Source organism: Bos javanicus, chromosome 4, assembly GCF_032452875.1.
Source record: "Bos javanicus breed banteng chromosome 4, ARS-OSU_banteng_1.0, whole genome shotgun sequence".
NCBI classification, from domain to species: domain Eukaryota; kingdom Metazoa; phylum Chordata; class Mammalia; order Artiodactyla; family Bovidae; genus Bos; species Bos javanicus.
In genome coordinates, this window is record NC_083871.1 from 61572312 (window position 1) to 61598027 (window position 25716).

A 25716-nucleotide genomic window follows, 5' to 3' on the forward strand; every position below is an offset into this window, starting at 1 on the left:
CCCCAAAGCTCAAAATTCCAAGGGTCAAAGCGATTCTGCATTTCAGCTTCTTGGTTTCTTGGTATAAACAAAAGAAAAAGGTGTTAATTTATGGGTCTGTTGTTGTCTGTGAAAACTTTGTCCCCCTGCCTTCTGTGTTTCGTCGTGTGTGTGTGTGTGTGTGTGTGTGTGTGTGTATTTTAACTTTTGCTTCTTAGATTGTAGTTCATCTCACTGAGGACCTGCTTTCCCGAGCTTCCATGACAGTAGTAAATGGATGTCCGACGCTGACCATCAATGTTTCCACTGCACGAGAACACTGGCTGGAAGGAATGCTGAGGCATGAAATAGGTAGGTGACCACCCTTCTCCACTTATTCAGTTGTAATAATAAATTACCTCAAGCACCTGTTTTTTATAATGTTTTTTTTCTTAGTAATATTTGGCAAAAAGTGATGAAATTGTTAGGTGTCACTTGAACTTAAAGTGAAGATATTAGTGTCTCATTTCAAATTAAGTTTTTTAGGGTACTGTGTAAATGGAGAGTCATTTAACTCCTCTGGATTTCAGTTCACGTTTCCCTGGTGGCTCAGATGGCAAAGCATCTGCCAGTTCACCCCCCTTCAACTGAGGGAATGACCTCTGAGATTCTTTTCAAATATCAAGTTATAATTCTTCTCTTAAAAGAAAATAAATTTCCTTAAAAGTTATACCTCTTCTAATGAGAAATACAATCCTTCTGAAGGCAGTGTCCTCAGTCAAACCCAAAGGCATTAGGGTCAGGCCATTTTCTGCTTTGTTTTGATTTGTTACATACACATCAATTTGGTTTTAGAACTGTTGGTAGAATCTTTTCTTGGAGAAGAATTAACATGAGAATGCATTTCTTGCTTTTCACGTGCCTTATTTTCTCCATAGGCACACATTATTTTCGAGGTATTAACAACCTTCAGCAGCCATGGAACAGTTGGACTGGCCGTAAAAAACTTGAACTAAAGCCAAATAACCCCACAGAGGAAGGACTGGCAAGTATTCACAGTGTCCTGTTTAGAAAAGACCCCTTTTTATGGAGGGCTGCCCTCCTCTACTACACTGTTTATCGTGCCAGCCAGATGTCTTTTTGTGAACTATTCAGAGATATTGGCAAGTTTGTCAAGGACCCCAATACGAGATGGGATTATTGTGTACGAGCCAAGAGGGGATGGACTGATACCTCTCAACCAGGTGAGAGTGCCTTAACTGTAGATTTTGTGATTAATGGGTAACTTGTCTATTGATTTTGGTCACATCCTGCTCTTCCCATCATTGAATCCACTCACCTTTGAAAAATTAAACTTTTGTTACTTGAGGTCAATGCTGATTTTCCCACACCACATTTTGTTAGCATTATTTTGCTCATCTCTTAAGAAAAATTTCAAACCTACAGAAATTGGGAAATAATGATGGAATGAACACTTACTCTGGATTCACTAGTTGTTAACATTTTTCCATTTTTGCTTTCTCTCTGACTTTAAAGATAGTATTATTGAGATACATAGTTCATCCATTTTAAATACACAGTTCAGTGGTGTTTATAATGTTCATAGAGCTGTGCAGACAGTACCACTGTCTAATTCCAGAACATCTCATCACCCCAGAAGCAGCTCATCCCATTAGCAGGCATTCCCTGTTCTCTTTCCCCATTGTTCCCAGCGGTAAAAACCATTAATCTACTTTTGTTAGTTTTGCCTGTTTTGGATGTTTCATGTACATGGAATCACATGTGATGCTTTGTGGCTGGTTTCTTTCACTTAGTGTATTTTTAAAGTTTGTTCGTATTGTAGCATGTATCAGTATACCAGCCCTTTTTACTGCTGAATAATGTTCCCGTGCATGCATATGATGCATTTTATTTATTCTTTCACCAGTTAATGGGCATTTTGGTTGTTTGCATTTTTTGGCTATTATGAATAATGCTATCATGAGTATTTGTGTACAACCAGTGTTTCCAAAGTGCTGCACCATTTTACAACCCCACCACAGTGTATGAGGATTTCTAGTACACCATATCCTCCAAAACACCTACTGTCTTCATGTTTTAATTACTATTATAGCCATACTAGTGGGTATAAAGTGGTTAACTCGTGGTTTTTCTGCTGGCTAATGATATTCAGTATATTTTCATGTGATTATCTGCTATTTGTGTATTTTCTTTGGAGAACTGTTTAGATCATTTGCCCATTTTTAATTGGTTTGTTTGTCTTTATTCTTGAGGTAAGAGTTTTTTTTTTGTATAGTATAGATACAAATCTCTTACCAAATAATGAAATATTTTCTCCTGTAGTATGTCTTTTCACTTTCTTGATGCTATTCTGACTTTGTTTTTACAGTGCCTTTTTTTTTTAATGTGGGCCATTTTTTAAGTCTTTATTGAATTTGTTACAATATTGCATCTGTTTTTTTTTATGTTTTTGGAGCTTTGGCAAGAGACACATGAGTCTTAGCTACCTGCCCAAGGATTGGGCCCACACTCCTTTCATTGAAAGATGAAGTCTTAACCACTGGACAAAAAGGGAAGTCCCCTCTTTGTGACTTTTTAAAGAATTATTTATTCATTGGTTTGTTTTGGCTACACCGCTCATTCTTGTGGCTTTTCTCTAGTTGCAGTGAGTGAGGGCTCCTGTCTGGCTGTGGTGTGTGGGCTTCTTGTTGCGGTGGCCTCTCGCTGTGGCACACAGGCTCTAGGCACACGGGCTTCAGGAGTTGTGGCTCATGGGCATAGTTGCTCCATGGCATGTGGGATCTTCCCAGGACCAAGGAGCGAATCCATGTTCTCTGCATTGGCTGGCAAATTCTTAACCACTGGACCACCAGAGAAGTCCTCTCTGTAAATTTTTAAAAGCAAATTGTACACTTGACATCTCATTCCTTAAGAACTTAAGCATGCCTCTCCTAAGACTAAAACATTCTCTTCTACTTAAAACAGTATCATTATCACACTTAAGAAAGTGAGTTTTAATTCAGTAGTATCAACTCTTCATATACCGTATTTAAATATTCCCAACTCTTCCAAAAGTGTCTTTTACAGGTGTTGAAAAAAAATCTAGATCTAATCACTGTTCATGCATTACTTTTGGTAGCAATGTCTCTTTAACCACTTTTAATAGGGAGACACCTTGGACATTTGTTTTTTGTTTCTTGTCATACTAATGTTTTTTTTTTTTCTAATTTATTTTTTAAGATATATTTTATATTGGAGTATACAGAGGAGCCTGGTGGGCTACAGTTCATTGGGGTCACAAGGAGTTGGATATAACTGAACAACTGAGCACATACACACAGTTGATTAACAGTGTTGTGTTGAACGTGTACAGTGAAGTTGTTTAGTTACACACACACACACACACACACACACACACACATATATATATTCTTTTCCAAGTGCATCACCCATTTAGGTTACTACAGAATTTTACCACAGTTCCCTTTTCTACACAGCAGCTCGTTACTGGTTATCTGTTTCAAATATGGCAGTATGGATATGTTAATCCCAAACACCCAGTTTATCCCCGTCCCCTACCGTTCTCCTCTGGTAACCAGAAGTTTGTATTCTAAGTCTGTGATTCTGTTTCTGTTTTGCAAACAGATGCAAACTTTATTTGTATCGTTTTTTTTGATGCACTATATAAGCGATATCAGATCTTTGTCTTCCTCTGTCTTCACTAAGGATGAGGATCTCCTGACCTATCCGTGTTGCTGCAAATGGCTTCTTCTTAATGGCTGGGTGATACATACCACTGTACACATGTGCCTCTGCTTTATTCATTCCTCTGTCAGTAGCATATTGGTTTCCTCCATTATTATAAATAGCACTGCGGTGAACACTGGGGTACACGTATCCTTTACCCATAGTTTCCCCAGATATACGCCCCGGAGTCGCATTGCTGGATCATGTGGTAGCTCTAGTTTTAATATTTTTGAGGCATTTCCATAATGTCCTCCATAATTTACCTTTTGCTGTACCAATTTACTTTTCTCAACATCCTCTTCAGTATTTATTGTTTATAGATTTTTTTTTTAGTTCAGTTCAGCTCTTTTATTTTTTATATACAGGAGATTGTTCTAGATCCATGTCTAGTAGGTTTTTGATCATGACCATTCACATTAGTGTGAGGTGATATCTGATTGTAGTTTTGATGTGCATTTCTCTGCTAATTAGCAATGTTGAGAATCTCTCCATGTGCCGTGTAGCCATCTGTGTGTGTTCTTTGGGGAAATGTCTGTTAATATCTTCTGCCCATTATTAGATTGTGTTGTTTGTTTTGTTTGATATTGAACTGCGTGAACTCTTTGTATATTTTCAAGATTAATCTTTGGAAATATTTTCTCCTGTTGTGTGGGTTGTCTTTTGTTCATGGTTTCCTCAGCTGTGCAAAAGCCTTTGAGAATAATTAGATCTTATTTGTTTCTTTCAATTTTCATTTGAAGTCGATTTATCAGTATTCTGTTAGTTCACGTGCACAGTAAAGTGATTCAGTTATACGTGTATATGTATCTCTTCTTTCCCAAATTCTTCTCGCATTTAAGTTTTTAGAGAATATTGAGCAGAGTTCACAGTGCTATAGAGCAGGTCCTTCTTGGCTATCTGTTTTCAGTATCATAATGTATTGTAAGTCTCTAACTCCCAATTTGTCCCTGCCCTCCATCTTTCCCCTTTGGTAATAACCCTCAGTTTGTTTTCTAAGTTTGTGAGTCTGTTTTTGTTTTGTAAATAATTTCATTTGTATCATTTTTTTTTAGAGTCTGCATGTTAGCAATTTCAGGTGATATTCGTCTTTCCCTATTGACTGACTTCACTTAGTATGAGAATCTCCAGGTCCATTCATATTGCTGCCAACGGCATTATTTCATTCTTTTCTATGGCTGAGTATTATTCCATTTGGCATGTGTATCAGATCTTATTTACCCCTTATTCTATTGATGGAAAAATAGGTTGCTTCCATGTCAGTTACTAAACAGTGCTGAAAACACATTGGGGTGCCTGTATCTTCTGAACCGTGGGTTTAGGCAGATGTGCCTAGGAGTGGGATTGCTGGAGCATGTGGTATCTCTAGTTTTAGTTCTTAAGGAACCCGCATAGTGTTCTCTATACTGGCTGTACCAGTTTACATGCCCAGCAATAGGATTCAGTTTTTTCCATACCCACTCTAGCTTTTATTGTTCATAGATGTTTTGATGATAGCCGTTGTGACTGATGAGAGATGGTATCTCATTGTAGTTTTGATTTGCATTCCTCTGGTAATTAGTGATGTTGAGCATCTCCACATGCCTCTTAGTTCTGCATATGTTCTCTGGAGAAATGTCTGTTTAGGTCTTCTGCCTGTTATTTGATTGCATTGTTTGCTTTTATTGATACTGAGCTGCATGAACTCTTTGTACATTTTAATGATTAATCTCTTTTTGGTTGATCCTTTGCAAATCTTTACTCCCATTGTGTGGGTGATCTTTCCTTTTGTTTTAGTTTCTTCAGGAGTGCAGAAATTTTCATTTTATTTAGGTCCTATTTGTTTCTTTTAATTTTTCATTTGAAGTATAGTTGATAAACAATGTTGTTAGTTTCAGATATGAAGCAAAATGGTTCCTTTATACATATGCACGTATCCATAGTTTCTCAAGTTTTTTTTCCCCCAGATTATTAGAGAATATTGGCACAATCGCTGTGCTGTACAGGAGGTCCGTCTTGGTTATCTGTTTTCAATAATGTAGGTTATATATGTCAATCCCAAACTCCTAATTTATCCTTGCCCTCCACCTTTACAATTCAGTAACCATATGTGGGCTTTCTAAGTCTGTGAATCACTTTCTGCTTCATGAATTATGTCACCTCTATCAATCTTACTTAGATTCTGCATGTAAGCAACTTCAGATGATAGTTCTCTTTCTCTGTTTGACTTACTTCACTTAGTATGACAATCTTCATGTCCATTCAAGTTGGTGCCAAGGGTATTATTTCATCCTTTTCAATGCCTGAATAAGATTCCTGTGGAAATATGTACAACATCTTCCTTATACCTTCTTCTGTCAATGGATATTTAGGTTACTTCCATGTAGTGCATGGGATCATAAGAGTTGGACATGACTTAGGGACTAAACAATGAAAACTTAACGTTTGTCATTGTAAAGAGCACTACGATCAACACTTGGCTACCATTATCATTTTAGACCAGGGTTTCTGCCAGATATATGCCAAGGAGTGAGACTGATGGATCACTCAGTTCAGTTCAGTGCCCAGTCATATCCGACTCTTTGCGACCCCATGAATCGCAGCACACCAGGCCTCCCTGTCCATCACCAACTCCCAGAGTTCACTCAAACTCATGTCCATTGAGTTGGTGATGCCATCCAGCCATCTTATCCTCCATCAGCCCCTTCTCCTCCTGCCTCCAATCCCTCCCAGCATCAGGGTCTTTTCCAATGAGTCAACTCTTCACATGAGGTGGCCAAAGTATTGGAGTTTCAGCTTCAGCATCAGTCCTTCCAAAGAACACACAGGACTGATCTCCTTTAGGTACCTCTACTTTTAGTATTCAGCTGTGAAAGTGCTGCACTCAATTTGACAGCAAATTTGGAAAACTCAGTAGTGGCCGCAGGACTGGAAAAGGTCAGTTTTCATTCCAATCCCAAAGAAAGGCAATGCCAAAGAATGCTCAAACTACCACACAATTGCACTCATCTCACACGCTAGTAAACTAATGCTCAAAATTCTCCAAGCCAGGCTTCAGCAGTATGTGAACCATGAACTTCCAGATGTTCAAGCTGGTTTTAGAAAAGGCAAAGGAGCCAGAGATCAAATTGCCAACATCCTTGCTGGATCATTGAAAAAGCAAGAGAGTTCCAGAAAAACATCTATTTCTACTTTATTGACTATGCCAAAGCCTTTGACTGTGTGGATCACAATAAACTGTGGAAAATTCTGAAAGAGATGGGAAGACCAGACCACCTGACCTGCCTCTTGAGAAATCTGTATGCAGGTCAGGAAGCAACAGTTAGAACTGGACATGGAACAACAGACTGGTTCCAAATAGGAAAAGGAATACGTCAAGGGCTGTATATTGTCACCCTGTTTATTTAACTTATATGCAGAGTACATCATGAGAAATACTGGGCTGGAAGAAGCACAAGCAGGAATCAAGATTGCCTGGAGAAATATCAATAACCTCAGATATACAGATGACACCACCCTTATGGCAGAAAGTGAAGAGGAACTCAAAAGCCTCTTGATAGTGAAAGAGGAGATTGAAAAAGTTGACTTAAAGCTCAACATTCAGAAAACGAAGATCATGGCATCTGGTCCCATCACTTCATGGGAAATAGATGGGGAAACAGTGGAAACAGTGTCAGACTTTATTTTTTTGGGCTCCAAAATCACCGCAGATGGTGACTGCAGCCATGAAATTAAAAGACGCTTACTCCTTGGAAGGAAAGTTATGACCTACCTAGATAGTGTATTCAAAAGCAGAGACATTACTTTGCCAACAAAGGTCCATCTAGTCAAGGCTATGGTTTTTCCAGTGGTCATGTATGGATGCGAGAGTTGGACTGTGAAGAAAGCGGAGCACCAAAGAATTGATGCTTTTGAATTGTGGTGTTGGAGAAGACTCTTGAGAGTCCCTTGGACTGCAAGGAGATCCAACTAGTCCATTCTAAAGGAGATCAGTCCTGGGTGTTCTTTGGAAGGAATGATGCTAAAGTGGAAACTCCAGTACTTTGGTCACCACATGTGAATAGTTGGCTCATTGGAAAAGACACTGATGCTGGGAGGGATTGGGGGCAGGAGGAGAAGGGGACGACAGAGGATGAGATGGCTGGATGGCATCACCGACTAGATGGATGTGAGTTTGAGTGAACTCAGGGAGATAGTGATGGACAGGGAGGCCTGGCATGCTGCGATTCATGGGGTTGCAAAGAGTCAGACACGAATGAGCAACTGAACTGAACTGAACTTCCATTTGTTTCTGCAGAGTGGCTGCTTCAGGATTCCATTGCTTTTAACAGGGTAGGAGGGTTCCTTTTTCTCAGTGTCCCTCTCCAGATTTTATTCTTTGAAGACTTTATGGTGGTGGCCATTCTGAGTACTGCCAGGGGATATGTCTAGTTGTCCTTTTGATCTACAATTCTCCAATAGCAACCCAAATAGAGCATATTATCTTATGCCAGTTTTGTGTTTAAAACTGTGAGATGAACATGTGCCTCTTGAAATTGGCTACATAAGTCTGCTTTCTTATAAATTACATTTCTCAGCTACCCCAGCACATTTGTTGAGGGCAGGTATCTTTCACCACCTCCCAGTCTTTTCTGACTATGATGTGCCCTTTTGTGCCTGTTTTAAAGGTGTAGTTATAAGAAACGGCCACATGGCGGCAGGCTTTATTGATGCCCAAGTCTGTGACTCAAGAAACTAGAGCCTTCTGAAACTTATTTTTCCTGGGTCATAAAAGAGAGTAGAGATACCCTGGAGAAGGGCATTGTAACCCGCTCCAGTATGCTTGCCTGGAGAATTCCAAGGACAGAGGAGCCTAGTGGGCTAGAGTCCATAAGGTCGCAAGGACTCGGACGCTACTGAGGCCACATAGAACCCAACCAGATGAGACTGCCGTGTGACACAACACACAGCCCAGCTTTCTGTGCCTAACTTCTCCTTCAGCTGTAGCGCATCCACACTGCTCCAAGAGCCCTGTGCGGGATGCTGTGGTGCATGCCTGGGGTGACTCTAAGGAAGGAGGCTAGAGATAGAGAAGCCAGCACCAGGAGACGTGGAACAGGTGACTTTTCAAAGTGTTTCCAGTCCACAGAGTCTGCCTGCCTTTGCGGCACTAGGCGCCTTTGGCTGTGGGAGTGCCTGCTGGATCTGGAGATTGTGCTCCCATCCAAAGGGAACAGGGCACTACACGTCCGAGGCAAGGTCATTTGCTGGCACAGCCTTCCCACATCCTTCAGCCCCCTGCCAGCCCTGGCTTGGGACAAAGGCCTGCTCTCACCGTGTGGATGTGTGTCTACCAGGATGCCGAGGATCCCATGGAAGAGGGCAGGCATTGTTTTTTTAATCTAAGTTTTTATTGATACTGTAGTATAAATGATTTACAGTGTCACATTGATTTTAACTGTGCACACACATAGTTCAGTATCAGAAAGATAGAGATCAACTCTTTTTAGGCTTCTTTTCCCATAGAGTTGTCGGTGTTTTTTCCATCCTGTTCCCTGTGCTATACACCAGGTCCTTTTTACTGATCTATTTCAAATGTATAAACAGGTACCTGTTAATTCCAGTGACCTAATGGAATTCCTTGCTCCTGCACCTTCTCTCTTTGGGCATCATATGGATTTTTTTTTTTTTTTTCCTTTGTGAGCCTCTTATGTATTCTCAAGCTCTTTTTTTTTTTTTTTCCCCACTAAATCTTAACTTTTCACCTCTAAGTGTTATCATAGAATATGTGTCTTTCTCGGACTTGTTCATATATATTCTGCAGGTCCAGCCATATGTCCCCAAATGGAATTATTCCATTGTTTTTTCAGGAGGAGTAGTATTCCTTTGTGTGTTTATACCTAAGCTTCTATATCCTTACCTCCAGTGATAAACATTTTGGTTGCTTTTCTGTCTGGGCTGTTTTAAACTGTGCGGCAGTCAAGGGTGGGGTGTGTGTATCTTTATGCACTGTGGTTTTGTCCCTCAGTACAATTGCTCAATTGTCAGATGACCGTATTTCTTTCCCTGAGAAACCTTCATCCTGTTCTGTTGATGTCTGTTAGCAGTTTCCATTTCCTGCCACATTGTACAAGCATTCTTTTTTGTGCAGCCCCCTCTCCATCATCTATCATGTGTAGTCGTTCAGTGATGGGAATTTTGTTGACAGTCAGGGAATACACTTCTTTTGATTTGCAGTTCTCTGGTAAGGAGCAATATGGTGTGTGTTTTCCTGGGAACCTTTTTTTGTGTATAAGAGGGTGTGATGAAAATTCACCTCCTGAAATTAGCTTCTGGGAAGTCTGCCCTCCTATGAATTCCATTTCTCATACCTGCGCTGGGACATTTCTGGATGGCAGGTATGCTTTCCTACCTCACAATCCTTGCATACATGGTGTACTCCTCAGATCAGATCAGATCAGTCGCTCAGTCGTGTCCGACTCTTTGCGACCCCATGAATCGCAGCACACCAGGCCTCCCTGTCCATCACCAACTCCTGGAGTTCACTCAGACTCACGTCCATCGAGTCAGTGATGCCATCCAGCCATCTCATCCTCTATCGTCCCCTTCTCCTCCTGCCCCCAATCCCTCCCAGCATCAGAGTCTTTTCCAATGAGTCAACTCTTCACATGAGGTGGCCAAAGTACTGGAGTTTCAGCTTTAGCATCACTCCTTCCAAAGAAATCCCAGGCCTGTACTCCTCGGTGCCTGTTTTATGGGTGTAGTTACGAGAATGGCCACCAAGGGCAGGCTTTCTTCAGACTCAGGCATCTAGAGTCATCCTGCAAGTTTTTTCCTCCTCCTTGGGTTGTGAATGAGAGTGGAATGTGGCAAAACACAGAGCCCAGGGCTTGTCTTTGTTTCTTTCTTCTCTCTTCTACTGCCCTGCGTGGATCCAGACCCTCAAAGATATCTGTGCATGTTGGTGTAAGCCACACTTGGGGCAACTCTAAGGAAGGAGGCTAGAGATAGGGAACCCATCAGCAGAAGAGGAGGAGACCGGGCGAATATTCAGAGCTCTTCCAGTCCACGGAATCCACCTGCCTTGGTGAGCACTAGGCAAAAATAGGCTGTGGGATGTGCCCGCAGGATCTGGAGATTGTGGTCCCATTCAGAGAGGACCAGGCACTACAGCTCCAAGCAAGGTCATTTGTTGGCACAGCCTTCCCGTCTCCTTCAGCCCTCTGCCAGCCCTGCCTTTAGACACAAGCCTGTTCTAACCAAGTGGCTGTGTATCCACTGGGACCATGAACATCCTGTGGAAGAGGGTAGGCATGGTTTTTCTATTATTTAATTTTTAGTTTATGTTGATATAGCTGACTTACAGTGTCATGTTTATTTTCACTGTGCACCCACATGATTCACATTCAGATAGATAAGAGATCTACCCTTTTTAGGCTTCTTTTCCACAGATTTGTTAGGCTTTAGAGTCTGGTTCCCTGTGCTGTGCACCAGGTCTTCTTTGAGGATATGTTTCAAATGTATAACTGGGAACCTGTTAATCCCAATGACCTAATGGAATTCCCTATTCCTGCACCTTCTCTTTTGGGGCACCATATGGTGTTTTTTTTTTCTCCTCCATAGTCTCTTTTGTTTTCAAAGCTGCTCTTGTCTTGATAAATCTGAATTTTTACCTCTGCTGCTGCTAAGTCACTTCAGTCGTGTCTGACTCTGTGTGCCCCACAGACAGCAGCCCACCAGGCTTCCCCGTCCCTGGGATTCTCCAGGCAAGAACACTGGAGTGGGTTGCCATTTCCTTCTCCAATGCATGAAAGTGAAAAGGGAAAGTGAAGTCGCTCAGTCGTGTCCGACTCTGGCGATCCCATGGACTTCAGCCTTCCAGGCTCCTCCATCCATGGGATTTTCCAGGCAGGAGTACTGGAGTGGGGTGCCACTGCCTTCTCCGTTTTACCTCTAAGTGTTATCATACGGTATTTTTTCCTCCTCTGGTTGTGTTCACACAGTATAATGTTCTGCTGGTCCAGCCATGTGTCCCCAGATGGCATTATTCCATTTCTTTTTTGGGAGGAGTAATAGTCCTTTGTGTGTTTGTACCTAAGCTTCTATATCCCTGCCTCTCATGATGGACGTTTTTGGTGCTTTTCTGTTCTGGCTTCTGTAAACTGTGCTGCAGTCAAGAGTGTGGTGTGCGCATCTTTACACATTGGGTTTTTGTCCTTTTACTAGCCAGGGGTGCGGTTGCTCGATTATCAGGTGACTCTATATTTCTTTCCCTGAGAACCTCCATCCTGTTCTGCTGATGTCTGTTAGCAGTGTCCATTCGCCGCCACATCGTAGGAGGGGCCTGTTTGTCGAGGTCCCTCTCCAGCATCAATTGTGTGTAATCGTTCAGTGATGGCCATTCTGTTGACTGCCAGGGGATCCAGGTCTTTGTCCTTTTGATTTGCAATTCTCCACTAAGGAATGATAACGTGTGTATTTTGGTGGGACAGTTTTTATGTATAAGAGGGTGTGATGAAAATTGACCTCTTGAAATTGGCTTCTTGGAGGTCTGCCCTCCTATGAATTCCTTTTCTCATCCCTTCACCGGGACATCTCTGGATGGCAGGTATGCTTTCCTGTCTCACAGTCCTTGCATACCTGGTGTACTCCTCAGTGCCTGTTTTATGGGTGTAGTTACAAGAAACCGGCCACCAGGTGGCAGGCTTTCTTCATGCCTGAGTCTGTGACTCGGGCATCCACAGTCATTATAAAAGTTTGTTGTTTTTTCCCCCTGGGTTGTGATTGAGCGTGGAATGTGGCAAAACACACAACTAAGGGCTTGTGTGTGTTTCTTTCCTCTCCCTTCACCTACTGGCCCGAGTGAATGCCAAGTCCTCGAAGATCTCTGTGCAGGGTAGTGTTAACCACACTTGAGGCAACTCTAAGGAGGCTAGAGATAGGGAAGCCATCAGCAGAAGAGGAGGAGGACCGGGTGACTTTTCAAAGCTCTTCCGGTCTACAGGGTCCACCTACCTTGGTGGGCATTAGGTAGAAATAGGCTATGGGATATGCCTGCTGGATCTGGAGATTTGGTCCCAATCAAAGAGGACCAGGCACTACAGCTCCAAGCAAGTTCATTTGCTGGCACAGCCTTCGCATCTCCTTCAGCCTCTGCCAGCCCTGCCTTCGGACACAAGCCTGTTCTGACCATGTGGATGTGTATTCACCGGGACCCCGAGGATCCCATGGAAGAGGGTAGGCTCTTTTTAAAAAAAATTTTAGCTTATACTGAAGTATAATTTACAGTGTCGTGTTTATTTTCCCTGTGCACCCACATGGTCCAGTTTCAGGTAAAGATCTACCCTTTTTAGGCTTCTTTTCCATAGATCGGTTAGGGTTTGGAGTCTGGTTCTCTGTGCTATGCAATAGGTCCTCTTTGAGGATATATTTCAAATCTGTAACTGGGAACCTGTTAATCCCAATAACCTAATGGAATTCCCTGCTCCTGCACCTTCTCTTTTGGGGCATTTTTTTTTCCTCTGTAAGTCTCTCTTGTATGGTAAAGCTGCTCTTGATAAATCTGAATTTTCACCTCAAGTGTTATCATACATTTTTTTTTTCATCTGGTTGTGTTCACACAGTATAATGTTCTGCTGGTCCAGCCATGTGTCCCCAGATGGCATTATTCCATTTCTCTTTCGGGAGTAGTAATATTCCTTTGTATGTTTGTACCTAAACTTCTATATCCCTGCCTCTCATGATGGACATTTTGTTGCTTTTCTGTCCGGGCTGCTGTAACCGGTCCTGCAGTCAAGGGTGGGGTGCGTGGGTCTTTACACATTGCGGTTTTTTCCCTTTACCAACTAGGAGTGCGGTTGCTCTATTATCAGGTGACTCCGTCCTGTTCTGCTGATGTCTGTTAGCTGTGTCCATTCCCCGCCACATTGTAGGAGGGGCCTGTTTGTCGAGGTCCCTCTCCAGCGTCAGTCGTGTATAATCATTCGGTGATGGCCATTCTGTTGACTGCCAGGGGATCCAGGTCTTTGTCCTTTTGATTTGCAATTCTCCAGTAAGGAGTGATGGTGTGTATTTTGGTGGGACAGTTTTTATGTATAAGAGGGTGTGTTCAAAATTGACCTCTTGAAATTGGCTTCTGGGAAGTCTGCCTTCCTCTGAATTCTGTTTCTCATACCTTCGCCGGGACATTTCTGGATGGCAGGTATGCTTTCCCATCTCTCAGTTCTTGCTTTCATGGTGTACTCGTCCGTGCCTGTATTAACGGTGTAGTTACAAGAAACAGCCACCAGGCGGCAGCGTTTCTTCACGCCTGAGTCGCAGACTCGGGCATCCACAGTCATTATGAAAGTTTACCCCCTCCCCCTCCCCACACCCCTGAGTTGTGAATGAGAGTGGGGTGTGGCAAAACACACAACTCAGGGCTTGTGTGTTTTACTTTCCTCTCCCTTCTCCTACTGGCCCGGGTTAATGTCAGCCCCTAGAAGATCTCTGTGCACTGTGGTGTGAGCCATCCATGGGGCAACTCTAAGGAAGGAAGCTAGAGATAGGGAAGCCATCAGCAGAAGAGGAGGAGGCCGGGTGACTTTTCAGAGCTTTTCCAGTCCACAGAATCCACCTACCTTGGTGGGCACTAGGGAAGAATAGGCTGTGGGATGTGCCCGCTGGATCTGGAGATTTGGTCCCATTCAAAGAGGACCAGGCACTACAGCTCCAAGCAAGGTCATTTGTTGGCACAGCCTTCCCGTCTCCTTCAGCCCTCTACCAGCCCTGCCTTCGGACACAAGCCTGTTCTGACCATGTGGATGTGTATCCACCGGGACCCTGAGGATCCCGTGTAAGAGGACAGGCATTTTATTTATTATTTAATTTTTAGTTTATGTTAAAGTGCAGCCAATGTACGTGTCATGTTTATTTTCCCTGTGACCCACATGGTTCAGATTCAGATATTTAGAGATCTACTCCTTTTAGGCTTCTTTTCCACACATTTGTTAGGGTCTGGAGTCTGGTTCCCTGTGCTATGCACTAGGTCCTCTTTGAGGATGTATTTCAAGTCTATAACTGGGTACCTTTTAATCCCAATGACCTAATGAATTCCCTGCTCCTGTACCTTCTTTTTGGGGGCACCATATTTTTTCTTTTTCTGTGTAAGTCTCTTGTTTTGTAAAGCTGCTCTTATCTTGATAAATCTGAAGTTTCACCTCTAAATGTTATCATACTGCATTTTTTTTTTCCTCTGGTTATGTTCTGCTGGTCCAGCCATGTGTCCCCAAATGGCATTATTCCATTTCTTTCTTGGGAGGAGTAATATTCCTTTGTGTGTTTGTACCTGAGTTTCTATATCCCAGCTGCTCGTGATGGACATTTTTGTTGCTTTTCTGTCCTTGCTGCTGTAAACCGTGCCGCAGTCAAGGGTAGGGTGCGTGGGTCTTTACGCATTTCAGTTTTGTCCCTTTACCAACTTAGGAGTGCAGTTGCTCGATTATCAGGTGACTCTGTATTTCTTTCCCTAAGAAGCCTCTGTTCTGTGGATGTCTGTTAGCAGTGTCCATTCCCCGCCACATCGTAGGAGGGGCCTGTTTATCGAGGTCCCTCTCCAGCATCAATCGTGTATAATCATTCGGTGATGGCCATTCTGTTGACTGCCAGGGGATCCAGGTCTTTGTCCTTTTGATTTGCAGTTCTCCACTAAGGAGTGATACGTGTGTATTGTGGTGGGACAGTTTTTATGTATAAGAGGGTGTAATGAAAATGGACCTCTTGAAATTGGCTTCTGGGAAGTCTGCCTTCCTGTGAATTCTGTTTCTCATACCTTCGCCAGGACATTTCTGGATGGCAGGTATGCTTTCCCATCTCACAGTCCTTGCGTACATGGTGTACTCCGCAGTGCCTGTATTAACGGTGTAATTACGAGAAACAGCCACCAGGTAGCAGGCTTTCTTCATGCCTGACTCAGGCATCCAGAGTCATTCTGCAAGTTTCCCACCCCTGGGTTGTGAACGAGAGTGGGATGTGGCAAAACACACAGCCCAGCGCTTGTGTGTGTCTCTTTCCTCTCCCTTCTCCTTTTGGCCCAGGGGAATGCCAAGCCCTCGAAGATCTCTGTGCAGGGTGCTGTGTCCATACTCTGGGCATCTCTAATGAGGGAGGCTAGAGATAGGGAAGCCAGCAGCAGAGGAGGAGGCCAGGTGCCTCTCAAAGCTCATCTGGCCCACAGAGTCTGCCTGACTTGGTGGGCATAGCCAACAGTTAGCTGTGGGATGTGCCCACTGGATCTGGAGATTGTGGTCTCATCCTAGGAGGATCTGGCACTACAGCTCCAAGCAAGGTCATTTTCTGGCACAGCCTTCGCATCTCCTTCAGCCCTGGCACACAAGCCTGCTCTGACCATGTGGATGTGTAATCACCAGACTGCAAGGAACCCCTGGACAAGGGTAGGCTTTTTAAGTTTTAGTGGATACTAAAATATAGCTTATTTACAGTGTTGTTTTATTTTTCCTGTGCACCCACATGGTTCAGTTTCAGACAGAGGTCTACTCTTTTTAGGCTTCTTTCCCCATAGTTGTTAAGATTTTGGGTCTAGTTTCCTGTGCTGTACACTGCTTACTCGCTCAGTCTTGTCTGACCCTTTGTGACCCCATGGATTGTAGCCTGCCAGGCCCCTCTGTCCATGGGATTGTCCAGGCAAGAATACTGGAGTGGGCTGCCATGCCCTCCTCCAGGGGATCTTCCTGAACAGGCATCGAACCCAGGTCTCCCGCATTTCAGGCGGATTCTTTACCATCTGAGCCACCAGGGAAGCCTGTGCTATACACGAGGTCCTTTCTGATGATCTATTCGATGTATAAATGGGGACCTGTTAAACTCTAACGACCTAAGGAAATCCCGGCTCATGCTCCTTCTCTTGGGGGCACTATATGGTTTTGTTTTTTCTCTGTGAGTCTCTTCTGTGAATCCTTCAAACTGTTGGTTTTTTGTTGTTTGTTTTTTTTTTTTTTTTTTGCTAAATCTTAGTTTCCACCTCTAAGTATTATCATAGAATGTGTGTCTTTCTCTGATTTTGGTCGTGCAGTATAATGTTCTGCAGGTCCAGTCGTGTGGTCCCAAATGACATTATTCCATTTCTTGTTCACGAGGAATAGTATACATTTGTGTGTTTGTATCTAAGCTTCAATATCCCGTCCTCTTTTGATGGACACTTTTGTTGCTCTTCTGTCCTGGCTGCTGTAAATCGTGCGGCAGTCAAGGGTGGGGTGCATGCGTCTTTAAGCATCGCGAAGCATTGTGGTTTTGTCCCTTTACTGGCCAGGAGTGCTACTGCTCGATCATCAGGTGACTGACTCTCTTTCCCTGAGAAACCTCCATCCTGTTCTGCAGTGTCTGTTACCAGTTTCCATTCCCTGCCACTCCAAGGATGCCCCTATCTAGCATTTATCCTGTGCAGATATTTGGTGAGATGTCCATTCTGCTACTGCTAGGGGGATACACCTTGTCATTTCGATTTGCAGTTCTCCAGTAAAGGAGCATATCGTCTGCATTTTCTGGAACACGTTGTGTCTAAGAAGGTGTGATGAAAATTGACCTCCTGATATGGCTTCTGGGAAATCTCCCGTTACGTATTCCGTTTCTCATACCTACTCTGGGACACTTGTGGACGCCAGGTATCCTTTAACTCCTAAGTGCTTGCGAATATAGTCGACTTACATTTCACTGTGCATCTACTTGTTTATTTATATTCAGATGTAAGTTTACTCCTTTTTGCTTTTTTTCTAATTTAATATGTGACTAGTAATATGCAGAATTGTTTATTTAGTTCCTGGAATTTCTGAGCTTTGTCAGATTGCTGAGCCAGCCATGTGGGTGGGTTCCTGACGGTTGGTTGGGTATGATGTCAGAGGTGAAACTCCCAGTGAGTTCACTGGTCTTTGACACGGTTGGGAGTTGGTCTGTTGTGTCCTGACGATTTTGTTGGCTCACTGGTAAGTGGGACCTGATCTGCAGTGCTGGCTAAGATGCCCAGAGTATCTCGAGCTGCTATTGTCCTGCTGGGGGCTGAGGCCCACCAGCACCAGGTGTTAGGACTGGTCTCACCTGCTGCGGGCTGGGTTGAGTCCTGGTATAGGAAACTGCCATTGTCCCGGGGCTTGTATATGTCTGCCTATGGTTGGGATTTATTTCTACCTGGCTTGTTGCTTGATCCGAGATGACCCAATATTGGTGCCTTCAGGCTGGTGAATGGGGTGGGCCTGGGACCTGGTCACAAGGCTATAAGCTGCAGGGAGAATTCCAAAACAGTGCTTCACAGCAGCAGTTCTGAAATGGTAGAACCAACTCCCCAAAGTGGCTGTCACCCGTGTCTGGATCCCCAGGGTGACCTCTGCCTTTCTGGGAGATTTTTTAGGATTGACAGTAGTTCTGACCAGGCTCCTTTCAAATTACTGCTCCTTTTCTGGCTCTCAGAGCATGTGAAATTTCGTGGGCACCTTTTCCTTTAAGAGTAGAGTCTTTCTTTTCCACAGTGTATGGATCTCTCCAGAGTAAGTCCCTCTGACCTTCAAAGCCAAACATTCTGGGGTCTTGTCTTCCCCACACAGGGCGCCTGGGCTTATTTTCCTGCTCCTTGTAAAGGGTCTCTCTCCCTGCCATTAGTCTTCCATTTGTGGGTCTCTCACCTGTACTGCCGGAGAAGGCGATGGCACCCCCACTCCAGGACTCTCGCCTAGAGAATCCATGGACAGAGGAGCCTGGTGGGCTGCAGTCCATGGGGTCGCTAAGAGTCAGACACAACTGAGTGACTTCACTTTCACTTTCATGCATTGGAGAAGGAAATGGCAACCCACTCCAGTGTTCTTGCCTGGAGAATCCCAGGGACCGGGGGAGCCTGGCGGGCTGCCGTCTGTGGGGTCGCACAGAGTCGGACATGACTGAAGCGACTCAGCAGCAGCAGCACCTGTACTGCGATTTCTCCCCTCCTGCCCACCTAACTGTGGTTCCTCCTTTGTATCTTTTGTTGTAGAAATATTTTCTGGTCGGTTTTGGTCTTTCTCATTGATACTTGGTCTGTAAATTGTATAATTTTGGTATGCCTCTGAGAGGTGTGCTTAGGGTATTCCTAGTCCAGCATCTTGGGAACTCTTGAACAATAATTTCTTAATATATGATTCTCCATTTGGTAGAATTCTAGTTCCGTCTAGTCCATTTAAACCTAGAGCAAAATTATTAAAAATTTATACAAGTTATGTCATAATGGGAGAAAGGTTTTCTTTGTAAGTAGAACACCATTTTTTATCTAGGCTCAGATCTCATTCCTGATTTTTATATTACAATTTCATATTCTTTACAAATTCAGTTCTAGTTTTTTGTTTCATTGAGCGTAGGAGTATCAAAATCGACTGTTAAAGGGTACTATTAAAAAAAAAAGAGGGGGATTTCTGAAATCCCATGTCTCCAGAGTATCTCCTTGAGACTTAGCTGTTCTACAGCTTGCCTTCCCCAGCCTTCCTCACCCAGATGCCTTCAGTGTATCATGGGAGTTAAGTTTATGATCAGATGGTGGGCGGGATAATTATGAATCATGTATTTTAAATCACTAGTGTTTCTTTAGGGGAAAATACTGTTTCGATGATGGGGAGCCAGGAAAAGGAATTCCTAAAGGGAAGCTGTTTGACTTAACTCACTCGTGGTGGTTCTCCAGACCTTGCACCTTACACTTTATGTTACGGTGATAGTTAAATTTCTGATTTTGCTCCACCCCTTTTTTTGTTATACACAGGACTGATTCCTCTAGTAAAGTGAATGGGCTGGTATCTAGTTACTTAGCTTCTTTAAACATCAGAAAGTAAACACTATTTTGGTTCCTCCAGGGTGTTTCAGTAAAGACCAGGTATACTTGGATGGTATCCTGCAAATCCTCCGCTATAGAGAGACCATTGACTTCCATCTTCTGACCACCCTGGGGAAGGTGAGTGAGACCAACGGCACACAATTCCCGGACACACCAGGTCAGCATTTCCTCCAGCTCATTTCATGATTAAATAGGTCTCAAGCTGAAACTCTTTAGCAATAAAATCATATTCCTTATGTGATAATAAGAGGGAAGAAATGGGGTTCTGTCACAGAACCAAGTTACAGTATTTCTTTGTGGACAGTAAGAAAAGGAAACTTGGAATCATTAATTTTTATATGCATATTTTTCTAAAATATTTTAAAGTGAGCTGCAGGTATAACTCTACTCATCTTTATGCATTAGCATGATCTCCCAAGAACAAGGATATTCTGACATGACCATATGATTTTCTAAAGAAATTTATCATTGATTCCATACAATGCCTGAAAAAACAGTCCACTTCATATTCTCCAGATCATCTCTAAAATGTCCCTTGTAGCTTTTTCATGACCCTAAATCCAGTCAAGATTTATGTCTTGCATTTAGTTGTTCTCTTTAAACTCTTAATTTATAAAGTCCCTCTCACCCTAGTCTTTCTTTTTTATGACATGTTTAAGAATTCAGGACAATTTCCTTGAGAATTCCTAGAATCTGGACTGTTTTCTTATAATTAGCTTCAGGTTAAACATTTTTGCCAAGAAATACTGCTTAAATGAGTCATGTATCTCTCAGTGTGTCACATTAGACACCATGTATTACTGTCCCATTACTAGTGGTACTGTGTTTAATCACCCGGGTAAATTAGTTACTGCCAGATCTCTCCATTGTAAAGGTACCTTTACACCACTGCATTAATAAGTAATCTGTGGGATGGAATCTTTAAATGTACTATTCTCTAACCTTTCTAGAAATGGTTTTAACATCTCCTGATGATTTTTGCCCAAATCAGTTACTACACTGGTAGTAGCAAAATAGAGATCTTTGCATTCTGTTACATTTCACTCCTCCCTTTTATTCAGCTCTTCCAGTGACTGCTCCTAGGTTTTTAAAAACATGTCTACATGTTTCCCAGCAAAGTAAAGTATTCCGGGCTCACCTTAGATATTTCTTCAAGGAAGTCTTGATTCCTCTTAGTGGGAAATGGTATTTAGAAAACAAGATCTCAGCAAAAGGTGTTACATCACTTCTGGGTGCTGATACTTCTGGACCTTTTCAGTGAGCAAATTGTATATTTGTTCTAAATCATAAGGACATTCTAATTCAAATCAGACACCACACGGTGCTTTTACAACCCTTACCATTCCATGTGTGTATCTTCTTTTTCTTAAAATGAGCACCTTATTTCCCAGCATTAGCCTCATTAAACTCAGAATGGTTTAAGATAAAACTACATCAGTATCAACACCAAACCTATTTCCTATCACCTACTACACTTAGTGACATAAATATTCAATAAAATAATTGAGTGTTGATCAGAAGACAATAGTACTTAAAACCAACTGTGTTTTGTTTGGAATTTCGCATTGCACAGGTAATTTATAGAACTTAAAATTTTTACCCCTCAGCTTAATATAGTACCTGTAAGACTGGCTTCTTCCTCAAATGAATGAGCGAGATGTGAAATTTTTTAAAATACTTAATTTCAAAGCAAGAAAATTTAACAAAACACAAATTGTATTTCTCAATACAAAAAGGAATTTAATATACAATTGTGCTGATTTTCCTAATACATTAGTACAGCATTTACATTCTATTTTCTCAGTTCTTTTAGATTTAGGCAGGAGAATTGTTTAGTTGTTTAATTTCTAGACAGACTTTTCAAAATGTGGTGATGGTATGCATCTCACACAGTAAAGTTTTATTTTCCAGGTATTAATTTAAAACCAGTTTACCTACTTCAAACTTCACTAAGACCAAGGGAAGAAATTGCCCTTCAAAATTTAACTGGTAGTTACATTTTAAAATTAACCCATCTTCTTTTTTCAGGTCTCTTATGAAGATGTGGATCGCTTAAAAGGATTGGCAGTTACTGAAAACATGAGGATTCCTCACTTTTTGCAGGACCATAGCCGGTACATGGAGCACTTAGAGAAGATCATGGAAGTCAATGAACTGACTGACAGGGAACTGAAAGACCTTATATGTTAGCTATGTTCACAAGAATACTATTTAAGTTATACCTCCATGTATATTACCAGTTAGGTGCAGTTGGCACCAGCAGATTTATAAAAGAAGAATGGCTGTTTACATGAGTTTTCTGAAGAATGATCTGCAGTATTCAGCTAAATATTTAAGTTGAGAACAAATGTTAAACTGTTTCCCTAAAATGTTTCTGTAGGCTCCAGGGGAAAGTTACTCCTGTTCTTATCTGAATCTGAGTCAGCTGGAAATGCTGCTGATGAGTGTCTTTGAGGATCCTGGTCCAGCGGCGTGATCAGCGTCTTCCTGAGCCATAGCGTTGGTCGTAGTGCCCCTGCCTGAGCACCAAGACCAGCTCTGCCTGGAGACTGAATTCCAGTGTTGTTCAAACTCCAGGGGTCTGTCTTATTTAATAAATAATGGTAATTATTCTCCTTTGAAAAATCAGTCTGTATTGTATCCCCAAAAGCTAGAAAATAAGAAATTTAAGACTTATTTTCGTATATATTAAGTAATGTGAAAGAGAAGGGAAAAGCAATTTTTAAAGTTATTAGTTCATTTTTGTCCAGTTATCCTTTAGCTAAACTTGGTTTTCATTTGCTGAACTATATCGTACCTCTTCAAAATTTTAACCAAGTTTTAGGGTCTTTTCTCCCCATTCCTCTTTATTCCTTTATGTAAATGAAAATACAAGTCTCAGAGAGGTTTTTCTACCTAAATAGTTGGGCAAGAGAGAAGCCACTTCCTTTTTTTTTTTTTTAATTAAATGGAACAAGGAGCTGGATGTTGACTGGGTAGCATCTACAGTAAGCTTAACTATACTCTGAGAAACAGAATTTCTGGGCGTTGCTAGTTGATAAACTGGCTCTGTGATATTGGCTTAGAGTGTTTAATCAAAATCTTTGGCTTGATGAAGTAAAAAATGATATCATTTGAATTTCAGAAATGAGTTCTGTTTCACTACACTTATACCTAGCTTTGTAATTTATCAATTTCAATATATATTTGTGTGTATTATATATATACACACACACACACACATACTTGGGCTCAAGTGGTTTTTCAAACAGCTTTTTTAGTAATCAGAAAGGACACTGCTGTAAATACCCCATTCAAAATTGCTGTTGTAATTTCTACCCAAAGTGTGCGAGTGTGTCTTTACCTCAATTCAGGCTTAACTATGGTGCTAACACTGGTAGATATACTCTGCAAAGCCTGGTTCACATTCATATTAGGAAAGGATTTTAGAAACTCTTTTGCAGACTAGGTTATGTGATTTTTCTCTTTCACATATCTCGAAGGGCTTGCCTCAAAGAATGATATATTTCAAACTGGCACCTGGCAGTTCTTGCAAAGCCACACATTTCGCCTAATTGAGCAGGCCAGGCCCTTTGGAGCACTGAAGGTGCCCGTACGTGTGTCATGCTGGCTGGAGTGTGCCCCGCACTGTGCAGGGCTGGAGGCACAGTGCACCGATACTAACCAGACACCAGACCACCACTCTTGTCCCTTCAGGCATTATTTACCTGTAGCAGAGTCACCCAGTTTCAGCTTTTGTGTAATGTTTTCTGACTTCATCTTCAAACTTATCAAAGGTAATTGCGAAAACAATGTTTTATTAACTGAAATTGAAACACACACAGAAATGGCAATATTGATGTCCTGTGACTTAAGCCTAAATGCTTATACATTCAACATTTGTAGGCAATAACACTGCTAATCCTATGGTTTAAATATAAAGGAAAGCCATAGCAGGCTTAATTTCCTATTGGTAGGATTGTTTGTAGTGTTTTCAGTCCCTGCATTTTAAAATGGATAGATATATGATCTGAAAAAGGAAAACCTTTCTTGCCTTACTGCTTTGGTATAGAGACAAAAACCATGAGCACTGTCTGGACAAAAAGAAAAAAAAGACCTTAAATTACACTGATTAAGATATTTCAAAAGTTAGCACTGAACCAAAAGTAGTTTAAGATTAGCAGAAATACTTAAAGAGCCCTAAGCTTTAAAAGTTGAGATTGAAGATTTAATGTTTATTCTCTTTCTCAAAATAGCACTAAAGTCAGTTTTGTTCTCCCAAAATAAAAGTTTTTAGAAATAGAAAATTGTAGCAGCGGTACTTAGAATAGTTGAAGGTCATACTAGTTCTAATTAGAATAGTCAGTTGCTATAGGCTACTGATTAGGATTTCATCAATTTTGTCCACTGTAATTCTAACATAGCTGTGTCAAAGTCTGATAAACTGTTCCGTTTTCACAGATTTGAAGTAAAATTGTTTGCAAACATAAATCCATAGTCATCTTTATATTTTCACCTTTGTAAAAGTGTTTAAAGTATGTATCATTTGTTTTATATCTGAACATTTTGTGTCTAGCTGCAATAGAAATAAATAGCACTGAGATTCTCAAAATGAACTATGTCGATATACATGCGTGCAAACTTCTGTTCTTTTATTTTTATTGTGGTATTTCTGGGTATTTATTGTGGTAAGTATTTCAGTACCATCAGTAACATGTCTTCTAGTATTCTTATTTATAGAGAAATACTACATTTGCCACACTCTACCTTTCCTCTGATTAGCTCAGTGTATCTCCCCATGGGGCATAGGAAAAAGGAGGGAAGGAAAAAGTCTGTCTTAATTTACTACTGTTTGTTTAGTTATGCATAATCTCCTGAGGAGCAGGCTCCGTGCTGTGTATTAGAGGTCCTCCGATGAGAAAAACAAGAAACGTTCACACGGTGAGGAAGAGCCACAGACCCAGGTTACAGCAGTGCCAGTGCCGTACCCAAAAGCATTCCCAGAAGAATGAAAACCAGAGTGACAGGTCTGCTCATGTATTTGAAGCATAGAGAGAAAGATCACTTGCAAAGTAGTAAGTATTCACAACATTTTATTACCACTCTTTGCAAGGCTTGTTTAGAGCCTGAACAGCTTTGGCCTAGGGGCTAAAGAATACAGCTGTTTGGGTCATCAGAGGCCCTGAGGCGATCCCCTGAGCAGGTGCCCAAGGGAGTCAACACATTGGCCCTGTCAGTTGGCTATAATTTCATTTTTGTTCATTCTGATTACAGTGGCTAAAGAAATTGATATCTTGAAACTGCCAGGATAAGAAATACCAATGTTTGTTAGCTAGCTTTAACAATATGTGGAATCTCAAGTACTCAGAAAGCATATGGAGAGGAAGTGAGAGGGCAGCCATCTCTAAGCCAAAGAGAGAGGCCCAGAACAGATCCTTCCCCTGTGGTCCTCAGGAAACACCAAACTTTCCAACACCTCGATCTTGAACTTCTAGCCTTCAACTGTGCCTGAAGAATAAGGACAAAGCTAAGAGAAAGCTAAAATCTGACCACTGAGAAGAGACTACTGAAAACTAATTTCTTCTAGCTGCCTTCACAAAAGACAAGCAACTTCAGAAGTGGCATCAACCTGGCTGAGTAAGTTTTCCCTCGTTTGTGCCACCCACCCCAAACAATTTGGCATCCATCTACAGACACAGCTGACTTTGTGAGAGCTTTGGGATCCAACACCATACGCCAGCAACCTGGCAGGAATCTCTCCTGCCCATGCATTGGCTAATAGGCATGCAGACCTAGGTCCTGGCTTGGACCCTGCAGTGGCTGTGAACCAGCTTTAGTGTGGAAACCCCCAGACAGTACTGTCTTAGACAATCGCCCACAGACAAGAGCGCCTCTGTGCAAGTCTGTTTTCAGTGGAGCATTTTCAGCACACTTCTGGAGCAGTAGGTGAGCTTAGGTTTAAGAGGAAGAGTTTGATTTTACCCTCATTACCCTTCCCCCAAGGTGGCACAGCTCAGGGCCAAGAGAGACCTCCTCAGCTGGTGGTTTCTCCTGGATAGGAAAATGTGCGTGAGTTTGTTCCCAGCTTCTCCAACTGCGTGCGTGGGAAGCTGCCAAAAGGATCCATTTCTCTCCTGCCTCCTCCAGATGACAGACTCATGAGCTACATGGCAGTGAGGTGAAAAGTTGGTGTGAGAACAGCAGAGAGGCTCTGACCCTGTAAAGCCCTCCAAGAG

The 25716-nt window shown here is 42.1% G+C and overlaps 2 protein-coding genes across 13 annotated transcripts in view; one reads left to right on the forward strand and one right to left on the reverse strand.

Moving 5' to 3' along the window:
• Positions 1-24092, forward strand: part of MATCAP2 (microtubule associated tyrosine carboxypeptidase 2) — a 78540-nt gene extending 54448 nt beyond the window's left edge. For 8 of the 10 annotated variants that reach the window (XM_061414141.1, XM_061414139.1, XM_061414145.1 and 5 more), the window contains 4 exons: positions 198-330; positions 897-1202; positions 19521-19618; positions 21530-24092. In XM_061414141.1, coding sequence (XP_061270125.1) covers positions 198-330; positions 897-1202; positions 19521-19618; positions 21530-21691 — 699 coding nt within the window. In that variant the 3' untranslated portion in view covers positions 21692-24092. Of the gene's footprint in view, positions 1-197; positions 331-896; positions 1203-17165; positions 17319-19520; positions 19619-21529 lie in introns of those variants that run through there. The other 2 variants (XR_009735930.1, XM_061414140.1) reach the window with 2 other exon arrangements.
• ANLN (anillin, actin binding protein) overlaps positions 1-25716 on the reverse strand; it is a 175424-nt gene that overhangs the window by 123207 nt on the left and 26501 nt on the right. The window lies entirely within an intron of this gene.